At 40.9% G+C, this 14,136-nt stretch overlaps 1 protein-coding gene across 4 annotated transcripts; it reads right to left on the bottom strand.

The window, feature by feature from the left end:
- Positions 1 to 787: 787 nt before the first annotated feature.
- On the bottom strand, positions 788 to 10,718 carry ankrd22 (ankyrin repeat domain 22). Of its 4 annotated transcripts, XM_047377104.1 has the most exons (7): positions 9,411 to 9,642; positions 9,078 to 9,166; positions 7,452 to 7,643; positions 7,266 to 7,373; positions 4,637 to 4,714; positions 4,445 to 4,543; positions 788 to 3,107 (listed from the first exon to the last, which is right to left on the bottom strand). In XM_047377104.1, the coding sequence occupies exons 3-7, from the start codon at positions 7,584 to 7,586 to the stop codon at positions 3,030 to 3,032; spliced, it is 498 nt and encodes a 165-aa protein (XP_047233060.1). In that variant the 5' UTR covers positions 7,587 to 7,643; positions 9,078 to 9,166; positions 9,411 to 9,642; the 3' UTR covers positions 788 to 3,029. The 4 variants fall into 4 exon arrangements, with proteins under 4 accessions (XP_047233060.1, XP_047233057.1, XP_047233058.1 ...); XM_047377101.1 differs by lacking the exons at positions 9,078 to 9,166; positions 9,411 to 9,642 and adding an exon at positions 10,338 to 10,718; XM_047377102.1 differs by having other exon boundaries at positions 9,078 to 9,642.
- Positions 10,719 to 14,136: the final 3,418 nt, after the last annotated feature.

Below are 14,136 nucleotides of genomic sequence, written 5' to 3'. Positions count from 1 at the left end.
AACAAAACAAGATTTCAGTTTGGATGGATTACAGAGGTTCTGGTTCTGATAGTTTAATAGAACAACAACAGCAGGTTGGTTCTTTGACCTGGGAACGGATCCAGAGTTTCGCAGAAGTTTCCTGTGTTGAACTTAAGAAACTTCCTCCTTTTAATGTGAAATCTTGAGTAAAAACTGGAACAGGTGAGGCTGAAACTGCAGATCTAAGGAATTCCAAAGCTAAAAATAATCCAATGGCATGAAGAAACAGCAGAGAACGCCCACAGAGGTTTGCAACAGGCGCTGCCTCTTTAATCTGAGAACAAATTGGGAAACATGAGAATCATCTCGGTCAAAATTCAGAAGAGACCTCAGCACTTACAAAGTTCAAATTATTTTGGTGGTTAAGCACCATTTGTCACCCATCGATTGACCATATGACTAATCTAACCATAAAAGATGTGTTTTGGTGGCACGATAAAAATGTCTTAAATATGTAAATCTTTAGAACATGATGGGTTCCAGGCAGTCTTGCCCAGCAAATTTTCACAGGTAGTTTAGATTATCACCCACATTTTCACCAGTTAATGACGTATTAAACTCAGATTGCTCTGAAACCTGTTTCTTCACCTCATCCTGTAGTTCAAACTGTTTGCTATCCTTTTAAAGAGGAAAACTCCTGCCCAGGTCACCCCCAGCTGAGTGTTAGTGAAGGGGTCCTCTCTCCCCCGTACACCTTTCAGGGTTTAGGAGCTTCTTTAGTCTAATTTTAAAGAACTCATGAGAACCTTAACAAAACAGTTTTAAATTTGCATTTGAAACCTTTATTGTCATTTTCTTTTGTAAGGTCTTTTATATTTTGGCACTGCAATTCACATTCAAAACAATGTTACATAAATAAGGAAACATTTCACCTTTGGAGGTTATTGTCAGGATTAAGCAAGGAAAAACAACACAAACAAAAGAAAAGGTACTAACATGTTATTTTGCAAACCGCAAATGGAGAAAAGAAAGATGATCAGTAACACTGCCATGAATGGGGAGCATGCACTTTTTACATTCTATGATACTGGACACTGACAGCACAGAACAGCATGTTTACACCAAAACCACTGCACCCCTTAAATGTAAATTAATTCACAGTTCCTACCCAGCTTGTCAGTCAGCAGAAATCTTACTTCACAGGTTTCACATGTTCTGTAAACCTATTAAAAATATTTCCCTATCTGAAAGTTTTTCTATTATGTAAATTGTTTTGGTAATCTGAAATCCAATCTACTGCTGTAGCTGGTTCTGGTTTCAACCATTTCTTCTGATGCCATTGTTGCTTATTAAAAGAATCAGGATACATTTTTATCATATTAATCAAATCTCTTAAAAGAGATATAACACAAGTACATTCACTCACAACTAAAGGGTAAAAAAACCCAGTGAGCATTCTAAATGCCTCTGGATTCATTTCCAGTAGGTTAGTAATCTTGGCCACTTTTCAGAAAACATGTGATTGAAAACATCAGTCTGTTTGCAACTTATCTATATTATGTGTTCACCTTGGGAATTAAATTACTGCAATAAATAAACTTTTTAATACTATTGTAATTTATTGAATATCACTTTAGTGTAAGCAGAACAGGACCACTTAATCAAACACTAACATTGAACACATCATCTGCATTATTAGCTGGGGAAGACGTTCTGCTCCTTTTGGCATCTTTGTATGTTGCTGGTAGACAGATGTTTTTCTTGTGCTTTACTGTAGTAGACATTATGGACTTTTGTCTTTGAAGGTGACGGGTCAGGAGCAAATCTGTTTTGTCTGGACAAACATTATTTGTCACAAGGGTTCTGAAATTGCGCTACTTTATGCTGCTATCTTGTCAATGTCTCAATCAGAAGTCTGTCCTTTCTACACAGTAAATATGTCCCAGGATACATTATAAATTACAACATAAAGAGCAAAGTATAACAAACTGAAAGAACATTTTGATACAGTGTAACTTTAACTTCAGCAGCTGTGTTCCAAGAAAAATATTTGCACATATCACAGACATTTTGTCTTAAAAATGTTAAAAACATTGAAATTTCGGTTCCAAGTTTAGTTTTACATCTGCACATAGATTCTCCACTCTTCGCTCTCAGTCACACTTGCTTAGCATCTATAAAGAAAGCAACTAAAGCTACAAAAAGAAATCATTAGCAAATAAATGTAGAAATTATCTGAGGCTAGATATAAAGATTAGCATGCTTAGCATTTTTAAACAGTTAAAGGTAGTTATTTCAGCAAATGTCAATATTTAACAGTATTACATTATTGTAACTACTTAGTAACTGTGAGCCTTCCTTAGTGTAAAAACATTAGCCTATTAGCATCTATGTATAGAAATAATGTAACTGATGATAAAGAGTAACTTTTAGCCTACTTTAGCATTTATAGACAGATTCATGCTACATATAGAAACTGTTGGCCTAGAAGTTGAGAGCATTTTAATTGTTAGTGGAAAAACACTGGGATGTGCGATTTGTTTTGAAGCTAAGTACTTTTAGCAGTGCAAGCCGATAATATTTTTCTATTTGTGGTAAAGGACAAAAAGGAGCATGGTCACATATAGCTACTTTACAGCACTGTGTGGCTCTGGTTTAATGATATATAAACTGTCAGAAGTGCTATTAAACTGTTTATACCTGAAACTTTTACAATATTCTATATGTGCACAGTCATATCCGATACTGAACTCGAGTTTGTTTGGTGAACTGCAACATTCCTAGTTGAAATCAGACTTGAGGCATTGTTTTTGTGCTTTTTCCGAGACGGAACTCGGAAAATCCCACTTCCGAGTACAAAACCATTATCCATGAACAGATTTGAATCGACTGAAGCCAAAAAACACAATTTAACACAGAATTAGTTAGCCAAACTTTGCAACAGGGTTCAATAATATTACAGTACTGTAACTTCTTAAAAATCATTAACCTAGCTTAGCACCCAAACCTTTAACCTAGCTTAGCATTATGGATCAGTCTGAGCTCTAACTGATGGTGGTGGGTGTCCATTAGTTTGTCTTCCTGAGCATGGCAATTATCTTTGTGAACTTTAGCCGGGTGGCGATGTCCAGCGGAGTTTCTCCATTCTGGAACACATGATTCAGATAATAAACAAGTCATCAAATCTATTAATTCTGTGACAAAGTTACAGAGTTTGTAATCCACCCACATGTCTTTCTGATATAGCTACAACTGTAAGTTCAGACAGAAAAGAAATAAACACAAATTCTTCCATTCCACCTTTACATACACACTATTTTGCCAAAGGTTTTGGGTCACGCCACCAATTCAATGAATCCCTGTGTTACAATTATTACCATGGCTAAAGGTATATAAAGTTTGGTATGGAGAAACTTGACTGTTCCTCAACCGCCACGAACACCTTTAGGTTGAATTAAAACGGAGCAATTCTGATTTTCTTATCTAACTATGAACACACTCCTATACCTTGTTGAAAGATATTTACTAAATAGTTAAAGCTGCCAAGTTTAATACTAGGCTTAAGACTTACATTTTTTAAAAGGCATATACCGGTAGTTAGCTGGAGGAGATACTGGTCGGATTTTAACACTAAATTCTCCTACTGCTCTCCAATTTTGCATTATTTTCTGTAATTTCAGCCTTCAAAGTTATGTTCTCTCTGTTTTTTCTCTTCATAGAAGCTACATCTTGCTTGGAGTTCTGTTTAGCTGTGACATCTCCCTTTAGGAGGACATCAGCTGAGTCAGTGCTGACAATAACTTCATGTTCTCTTTTCATAGATGATACAACTGTCTCGGTGCTTCTGTATTTCACCCTGTCTCTCTGCTGGGCAAATCAATTGACTGAGCCTTTGCTGTGACTAATTGTATGTAGGCTCAGAGCCTATCTGTTTTGCTGCATTTCTGTCCTAATTGAAAACACTAAGGGCATAATGACCAATGTCATTATGCCTCTACTTTTTCTTTAACATAGAAAGTGAGGAATTGCTGAAAGGTTAATGACTCAATGCAATCAATATTCCACTGTTACTATGTTCATCAAGGAGGAGTGATTGCTGCTAGTCTATGACTTTATGCAATCAGCTGGGTTTCTTTAGGTAGAACACCTTTTACCTATTTGAATGATAAACTGAACTTGACTGCATTTTTTGATAACTAGCATTAAAATGGAATGAATATAACTGACTGCTTGTTTTCTCCAATTGGTATGTTTGATTGGAGTGAATTTACTTTTTTTTTTTAAAGTGCCTTGAGACAAGATTTGTTATTAATTGGCGCTGTATAAATAAACTGAACTGAATCAAATTGAGATAAATTGAATTTCAGGGAGCAAACCTAAACTGGACACCAGAATCTGATTACAAAAGTAAACCTAAACATTACTCTGCCACAGTGTTTAGGAATGTTAACATCATTTGGTAATGGTGCATTTGTGGACGTACCTTATTCCTAATGTCAGTTTGGGCATTCCGTTTCAACAGCAGAGGAACCAGACTGTGACTTTTCCTTTGACAGACATAGTGCAGCGCTGTGTTGCCTTTCTGCAGCAGAAACAGACACAGATGTCAGGACAGTGATCAGAGAGAAGTTGTAGTCTGATATTTACCAGCTCTCCTATTTGGGGTTTCACTCACATAGTCAATGGCGCTAACATTCACACTACTGCTCAGCAGGACCTCCATCAGCGCCACACTCTTTCTCTCTTTCTGCAGCTGCAACATGAACACAAACAGTTGCAGAGGTCAGACATGCTGTAGTCAGAGGGCAGTAGCAAAAAGCCCTAAGGGAACCCTCTGGACATGCCAGTTACAGTAACATGATGAAGTGGAGCTGGGAAAACTGTTAAAACTATTTCATTAAGACAATACAGCTGTTGGGCCAGCCAAGACCTCCTATCCTCCTGTTCTTCAGAACAGTTTATGTAAGAGGTTATGCCTGGGCTGTGAAAATTAATTTAGGGTAAAACAAAGCCCTGCGATGGACTGGCAGCCTGTCCAGGGTGTACCCTGCCTCTTGCCCATAGACTGCTGGAGATAGGCACCAGCTCCCCCGCGACCCACTATGGAATAAGCGGTAGAAAATGACTGACTGACTGACAATTTAAATATTGTTTATTTCATTGTGTATGCTCTATTTTCACAACCCCCCAGTCGCTCGTGGCATGTGGCCGTTCACACCGAGCCAGGTTCTCTTGTAGGTATTCTTCCGGTTCAAGAGGACCTTTCCATTGCTGTCGCTACATGCATGCTCAGTATGAGGGATTACTGCAAATCAGTGGTCTTTCAAGGAGGCTCAATTTCAAGATCGCTGATTCGCTCATTTCGCTGTCAATCAAAAAGGGATTCAGCCTCAGACAGATCATCCAATCATCATGCAGAAGCTGAGCGTCCAGGCCAGCTGATGCCAGCCCACTGCCCCATAGACGCTAGAGAAGCTGAGCATCCGATGGGTGGGACAAAGCCCAGCATTTTTGCTTCGCTATTGAACTCACTGTTTAAAGCACTGTGAAGCTGCAAGAATGAGTGAGAGGAAAGCTGCGTTGTTACCAGTGATAAGATGCTGATTCTGAACAAACGTTGAGCGCGTTGTAGCACATATTTAGTCAATGACATGTACACACAACAGTATATATTTGATCACTTATTTTTTGACATTTTAGGGGAAGCTGAGCTTCCCTTGCAGTCTTAGAGCAAGTACAATGCAAACACAATGCAAGTAACTAACCACTGTCACTACATGCTCACCCAGGAGAAGTGAATGCTGCAAGTCAATGACTTGATGTAGTCTGCTGGGTTTTCTTAGAAATAACATCATTTTTAAACCTATTTAAATAAATAACTAAATTTGACAGCATTGTTTGTTATCTAGGATCAATTTGGGACTTATGTCCTTCATTTGGAATCTGTCTCAATGATTAGATGTGTTTTATTGTAAAGTGCCTTTAGATGGCATGTGTTGTGAATTGGTGCCATATAACTAAACTGAATTAAATTTAACTGAATCCAGATCAGTAAGTTCAGCAACCAGGAAACTTCCCTTACCTCAACCCACAGAACCAAGCCATGCCTCCACCTCACCTTGCTGAACCGAACCCCCATACACTTCCCTGAACCGAGCCATGCCTCCACCTCACCGCACTGAGCCCAGCCACCTCTCTACCTCACCTCGTTCAACCAAGCCACATCATCTCGCCGAAGGAGCCAAGCCGAGCCACCCCTCCACCTCACCACACTGAACAGAGCCACAGATCCAAGTTACATTACTAACCTGCGTTATGCTTGCACCTCACTGAACTGAGTCATGCCTCCAAGTCATCATAGGGAAAAGAGCTTCACTCAGTGGTCTCAGGCCGCTAAACCAAGCCACGCCGCTACCCACTTTAATGCAAGAGCAGACTGGGAGAGAGAGAAAAAGAGCTGTGGGTGTGCCCTCTTTAGTTAGTTCACCCATCTTGAGCTATCTGCTCTCCTCAGTGTGGCTATTTGTTTGTAAAACCAATGAAGTCCAGATCTGCTCACGAGGCTTGATCAAGAGCAGCTATCTGCTTTGATCCTGAAATGCACAATTCTATCTTCATGAAATAGGCCCCTGGTGTACTACATCACCAATGGGGCTTGGTTGAACCCTCAATCACCAAGATGGATGGAGACTGTCAAAATAACCATCATAAGATGCCTATATTAAGCCAAACTAATAGCAAGGAGCTCAGGCAGAGTCCTATTGTTGGAAAAACAACATGTGCTGAAAAGGTTACAGTTTACCAAAGAACACAGTGACTGGCTGAAAGAGGAATCAAACGTTTTATGGACTGAAGAAAGTAAGATTGTTCTTTCTGGGTCTACGGCTGAAGACAGTTTGTCTGATAAACCTCAAACATTAAATTCAAATGACTTAAGCACGGGGACTGAAGCATTATGGTATGGCAATGTTTCTCAAACTATGGTATACAGCTTATTCATCACATACTAGTGATAGTGGATTAGTGTGAGCTCATAAACATACGTGAAAAGGTCACTATGCTTTATATTGAACGTGGAATAACCTTGAAGAAAAACCCCAAACCCCAGAAAGTGTGTGGGGTGACATCAAACATGCTGTCTCTGAGGCAGCATCAAGAAATGGACTGTCGAATGTAACCATTCTAAGGATTTTTAAGGTGTTTTACTCCCTTTTTAAACACACCAAGGTTCAGTTATACTGAACATAACTGTAAAACTAACACTGTACTACATCTTGCAGGGAGGATGCTGATTGGCTGATTACCATGAGGACGTATCCCAGCAGCAGGATAGGCATCAGGATGGCGATCATCAGGTAGTCCAAAAGAGACAGAGTCTTCTTAGACACATAGTGAAGACATGTCCTCTGTTTCTGAGGGACAAATTGACACTGTTAGAATCAGCGCAGAAGAGGAACCTACAGCATCCTGACATCATCATGACACCGCACCTTATTGGTAAGCAGGGCATTTGCCTTGTTGTCCACCAGGTACTTAACCACATTCAGGTTACCATGACGACAAGCAGCAATGAGGGGCGTGTCCCCGGTGTGTTTGTCCTGAACGTCCAGCAGGGTCGGGTTCATTTTCAGGATCGCATAGAGCTGATGGATGTCTCCGCTGGAGGCTGCCTGACAGGCCGGCTAAAGAGGTGGGGGGTGGAAGGAGGAGGAGGAGAAGTTCAGTATGGTGTCGGACAGAAATATAGTGAAATATAGGAAAAGATCCAAAACCATGCTGGCATTCTGCTGTGGGTAATCTATGGATTGTCGGAAGCTCCTATTCTGCAGCAGAGACTGTGATGATGACTGAGAGCTGAACTGACCAATTGGGGAATTCAGATGGCCTGAAGATAAATGCACTGGTAAACAGTCATGGAGCAGTCTCATTCTCCAGTTTCTGTAAAATCTTTTGCAGGAAGCAGGAAATGTTTCACATGTTGTTGAGTTTGAAAGAACATACAGCCAACAAGTGGCGCCGCAAGGGTGTCGCACTATTTTTATGTCTCTTCTGTTGCCGTGTTAACAGGGATTGTAATTAAAATGTCATGGAGATGTGTTAACAAAAACAGAAAAAAAAAATCCTGTTTTTAATGAATTGTTGATGTGTAAACAGGGCCTCAGACTACAGTCAAGTCTAAAATTGATCAAACAGGAATGTTCAAAGTCATTCATATGGATCTAAATATGTTGAAAAGATTTTTAAAAAAAAGGTTCTACTAGCCCTTTTGACGGTTCTGCAGCAGCTCAGCAGTCGTCCATTGAATCTGCCTCAGTAACAGAAACAGTTTTGCTCCTATTAGGAATCTGGACTTCATTTGGTCTATCTGCAAACCCATAATGTGGTTGGAAATGGTTTGATCCATGATGGACTGAGTGACTGTGTTACCAGACAGTTACCAGAGCGTCTGTCAGAATAGAGTGAAGGTCAGCAGATACAGAGCACGATCATAGATTCAGACAGCATCTTCTGCTCTGATGGAGAATGATCCCGTTCACATGGTCATATCACCCAGCTACTGTTCCTAAATATCATCTACTGAGCATTCTGTACAAACCCTAAAAATTGGCCTCACAAATTCTCTCCTTGTTTTATTTTGTTGTGTTAAATGAATGAAACAGAGCTGTGAACCTGAAATCACTGATTACTGGAACTACAGAGCTGAACAATCAGTTGTAGATGGCATCATCAACAAAGGTAGCAAATTATCCCTAAAGAGAAAGATGTTGCAAAAATACACAAAGGACATTTGGGAATAGAGAAATGCAAGGAATAAACACGCCACTGATCAATCAGGATGTGGCAAATGAGGGGTCAAGCTGTTCAGTTTGACTCAAATATCAAGCAAGCAATCCAGCAGAGCCACTGAAACCACACCCAGTAGCAGGCAGGTCATATCCGAAGGTTGGTGCTAATCTATTGATTTAAATGGAAAGGACTATATGGTAGTCGGACTATTACTCACAATATCCAGAGGTCTACAAACTGAACAACCATTAAGTGACAACCATGAAAGCAGTGTTCTCCAGACATGGCGTACCAAATGAAGTCTTTACTGATGATGGTCCACAATTTACCAGTTAAAATTTCAGACTCTTTGCAGAGAAGTGGGATTTTATGGATTCCACACCACAGTCCACTGGATTAATGGAAAAGCCTGGTTAAGCTGTGAAACGATTAAGGCAAAAGACAGTAGAGGTTATTTCCACAAGAGTCTATTGATACATTGTACCACACCACCAGAATGCAGTCCTGAGGTCAAACCTATCTGTGAAGGAAACCATGCTGAAAACAAAGGATGGAGAAAATGAAGAGGGTCAAGGAAGGACAAAAGAAAAACAGAAGTTCTACAACAACAAAGGAACACATAGCCTAGCAAAACATCAAGCTGGTGATCCAGTGAGCAACACCTAAACAAGGAAAGCAGCAGTTCGAGCTGAAGACCAACCAGGATCGTACAACATCCAGACAGAACATGGTGCAGTGCTGAGGAGAAATCACCATGACACCTTAAAGGAGCCAAACACGGCTGTGCAAAAGAGTGATGCAAGGTGAGCAAATCACACACATGCCTGAGAGACTGCCAGCTGAAATACCAGCTCAAGCACAGGAGTCGAGTCTTAGAAGATCTTCAAGGACACTGGAACCACCTCAGAGACTCACTGAACAAGTTTAAACATAATATGATCTGTATTTGTTGTTCTACATGATACCAATTATTTCATACTAATGGTGCAACCGTTTTGAATTAAGAGTCCCTTTTCAAGTTTAAAATATTGCTATCATATTTATGTACTGATCATTTCATTTTTTTAAGAAAGGGAGACGTAATGATAGGTGCCATCTGAGCATGCGCAAGGCGCGATCCCGCACTGTTGAATCCTGAAAGTCAGTGACGCGCTGTTGAGAAAGTATCGTCTTCAGATATAAGTGTGATTGCTAAAAACTCAAAATGGATAAAACGACAATCTCGGCAGCTCATTTCAAACTCTTTGAGAAGGCTCTACACCAGGGGCCAAAGAGGGCCTTGGTGAAGTAACATGTCAAAGTTAAAGTAGTATTGCTGTAACTTTCCCGTGAAATACACGGGAAAGTTACAGCAGTGTTCCCCAAGAAGTCACAGAAACTTTAGAGCAATATTGCTGAAGTAATCTTCAAATATTCCTGATACTTGTGAGGTAACATCCCTCACCGTATCTGAGGACCACAAACAGCTCAGGTATGCGCTCGGTTCGCACCCTAAACAGAACCAGTGTTCGGTCCTGTCAGAATAAATGATGAGGAATAAACGAACCTAAAAGTCAGGTCGGGACAAAAGCTGAACAGTTTCAACTTACCTCCGAGTAAACTAGCCCCATGACGGTGAGAGCACACCTTGACACGTCGTCCCTGCCCCGACACCTCAGCGGAAGCACTTCCTGTACTCAATTTCAGAATAAAAGGCACTGATACCCCTGCTGGTTGTTAGATGTTTCCTGTTCAGAATGAAATCTTTAATCGGGAATTAAAACCACTTCAGAGAGAATTAGACACGGCATCGGTCACTATAGCCCAGTGGTGTCAATAAGGCCAAAATCGTCAAGTTAAATGCACTTGCACTTCATTTCTAAAATAAAAACGCAAAAATAAATTTCTTTATCCACTCAATAACAAACTAAGCATGCAAGATTGAATTGAAACCAACAAAATAGTCAGGTTTTTGTAGAAAGGGATTCGATCCATTTTATATATAAATCCAAGTCAAATCTGAAAGTTTTGGCAAAAGTCTGTGATTTTGTTTACTATAAAATTCAGATGAATGTAGAAACCTGATTAATGAATAATAAATTATTTGTGTTGTATTTAAAAAATTTTTTTTCTTTTATGAATAGTTTATCTGTCTGTGAAAATGTCACCCTCAAAGACGATAAAAGAGTGCATCTGCATCAACCACCTCCTGGCAGGCCAGATTTGCTCCATTAAAGAAAAGGACGGAGGCCTCACAAAATTATTTAGATGGCCATAAAAGGCACCTGGGCCACTACATCAGGATACACCATGCAAGCAGGCAGCCTGTTTCAGCATCATGTCCCTTTCCACACCTCTCATTAGCCTGGAACCAGGGAAAGCACCACAGCTGTGGAAGGCCTTCTGTGTAGTACCAGTGCCTAAGACCACACATCTGAAGGACCTCAGCAGCTACAGGCCAGTAGCACTGATTTCACAAGCGGCTAACCATCTTAGCCCCTTGGAGGACCTGCTGCAGTTTGACGAACAGCCTGGCATTGGGATGGATAATGCCATTATTTACCTTCTGCAATGAGCTCTGACCTACCTGTAGAAGCACGGAAGCACTGTGAATACCGTGTTCTTAGATCTGTCCAACGCCTTAAATACCATCCAGCCTGGACGTCTGAGGAACAAGCTGGAGGTGTCAGGAGATGCCCTTTATAGAGCCAGAGCAGGGTGCTTTATTTTTTATTTTTTGACAGTAGGCAGACAGGAAAGAAGGATAGAAAGAGCAAATGTCGCCGGGTCCGGGACTCGTTCCCGGGACGGCCGCTTCGAGGATTGTAGCCTCTGTACAGGTCCTTCTCAAAATATTAGCATATTGTGATAAAGTTCATTATTTTCCATAATGTCATGATGAAAATTTAACATTCATATATTTTAGATTCATTGCACACTAACTGAAATATTTCAGGTCTTTTATTGTCTTAATATGGATAATTTTGGCATACAGCTCATGAAAACCCAAAATTCCTATCTCACAAAATTAGCATATCATTAAAAGGGTCTCTAAAGGAGCTATGAACCTAATCATCTGAATCAACGAGTTAACTCTAAACACCTGCAAAAGATTCCCGAGGCCTTTAAAACTCCCAGCCTGGTTCATCACTCAAAACCCCAATCATGGGTAAGACTGCCGACCTGACTGCTGTCCAGAAGGCCACTATTGACACCCTCAAGCAAGAGGGTAAGACACAGAAAGACATTTCTGAACGAATAGGCTGTTCCCAGAGTGCTGTATCAAGGCACCTCAGTGGGAAGTCTGTGGGAAGGAAAAAGTGTGGCAGAAAACGCTGCACAACGAGAAGAGGTGACCGGACCCTGAGGAAGATTGTGGAGAAGGGCCGATTCCAGACCTTGGGGGACCTGCGGAACCAGTGGACTGAGTCTGGAGTAGAAACATCCAGAGCCACCGTGTGCAGGAAATGGGCTACAGGTGCCGCATTCCCCAGGTCAAGCCACTTTTGAACCAGAAACAGCGGCAGAAGCGCCTGACCTGGGCTACAGAGAAGCAGCACTGGACTGTTGCTCAGTGGTCCAAAGTACTTTTTTCGGATGAAAGCAAATTCTGCATGTCATTCGGAAATCAAGGTGCCAGAGTCTGGAGGCAGACTGGGGAGAAGGAAATGCCAAAATGCCAGAAGTCCAGTGTCAAGTACCCACAGTCAGTGATGGTCTGGGGTGCCGTGTCAGCTGCTGGTGTTGGTCCACTGTGTTTTATCAAGGGCAGGGTCAATGCAGCTAGCTATCAGGAGATTTTGGAGCACTTCCTGCTTCCATCTGCTGAAAAGCTTTATGGAGATGAAGATTTCATTTTTCAGCACGACCTGGCACCTGCTCACAGTGCCAAAACCACTGGTAAATGGTTTACTGACCATGGTATCACTGTGCTCAATTGGCCTGCCAACTCTCCTGACCTGAACCCCATAGAGAATCTGTGGGATATTGTGAAGAGAACGTTGAGAGACTCAAGACCCAACACTCTGGATGAGCTAAAGGCCGCTATCGAAGCATCCTGGGCCTCCATAAGACCTCAGCAGTGCCACAGGCTGATTGCCTCCAAGCCACGCCGCATTGAAGCAGTCATTTCTGCAAAAGGATTCCCGACCAAGTATTGAGTGCATAACTGTACATGATTATTTGAAGGTTGACGTTTTTTGTATTAAAAACACTTTTCTTTTATTGGTCGGATGAAATATGCTAATTTTGTGAGATAGGAATTTTGGGTTTTCATGAGTTGTATGCCAAAATCATCCGTATTAAGACAATAAAAGACCTGAAATATTTCAGTTAGTTTGCAATGAATCTAAAATATATGAATGTTAAATTTTCATCATTACATTATAGAAAATAATGAACTTTATCACAATATACTAATATTTTGAGAAGGACCTGTATATGGTCACGCGCTTAACCCCATCAGCGCCGCGCCCTCCTTTTTGACTCTGTGGTGCCATCAGCCATCTTCTGTGGTGCTGTCTGTTGGAGCAGCAGCTTATCCAGAGCTGAGATGAAGACGTTGCATTACTTCTTTGCTGCTGGTACACCTAAATTTCCCCACTGAGGACATAAAGGAGATTTCTAGTGTATTCTATTCTACTTCAATCAAAGGCTTTTATTTTGTAGTCGGGCCAGCCCAGTTCCTGTCTGTGCTGCGCTCAGATCAGCTTGAGGCTAAATGTGCAGGTAAAGACAGGTAACCCGGTGAGATTTGGAATACCTTGAGGAGGACGAGGTGGAGGAAGGTTAGGAAGAACCCGGGAGAAGAATTAGTTTATTCCTATGCCTAACCTCAACCAAAAAATTCACACCTAAGTTCTAACCCTAATCGGTCTTCAGAAGATAAGTGATTCAACCACAACACGTCCTAAATACGCAGCGTAAACAGTTTTACACACGCACACACGCAAGCTCTGGAAATACCTGATCAGCAGGTTGGCTGGGATCAGACAGCCATTCAGAGCTCATAAAATGCTGCTAAATGCGTAAATAATAAAGTGATCTGAATCAGCTTTATTATCAGTTATTATGCTTTTTCTAAGTATTGCAAAATCAGCAAGCAGTTAAAACAATATACAGAACAAATACAGTATGTTCAAGTGTCAACATACAGACATGCATATAGTAATACACAGAAAACAAGCAGAGTGTGAATGTTATAAATTGTGCGTTCTGGAGAACTTTTCTAGCTGTATCACGAACATCACCTGCTGAAGGTTTCAGTTCCGAAGCTCAAATATCAACTTAGGTTGTTACTTTTGTAAGTTGTCACGTGTTCTTTCTGACAAACAAAGAAACATACACAAATAAAAAAAACATGTATAAATAGCGGAATAATCCGCTCTGTGAATAAATGACCTACGTTTT

Source organism: Girardinichthys multiradiatus, chromosome 10 (assembly GCF_021462225.1).
Source record: "Girardinichthys multiradiatus isolate DD_20200921_A chromosome 10, DD_fGirMul_XY1, whole genome shotgun sequence".
Classification (NCBI taxonomy): Eukaryota; Metazoa; Chordata; class Actinopteri; order Cyprinodontiformes; family Goodeidae; genus Girardinichthys; species Girardinichthys multiradiatus.
The sequence above is the reverse complement of the archived record's forward strand: the minus strand, read 5'-3'. Positions and strand labels throughout refer to the sequence as shown.

Bases quoted from the DNA above. Each gene is read 5' to 3' on its own strand.
- ankrd22 (XM_047377101.1), bottom strand. From the start codon at position 10,358: ATGGGGCTAGTTTACTCGGAG. The intron at 4,544-4,636 runs GTGAGTGAAACC...TTTCTGCTGCAG, and splicing joins ATGTTAGCGCCATTGACTAT to AAAGGCAACACAGCGCTGCA. The intron at 3,108-4,444 runs GTACGTCCACAA...CATGTGTTCCAG, and splicing joins AAACTGACATTAGGAATAAG to AATGGAGAAACTCCGCTGGA.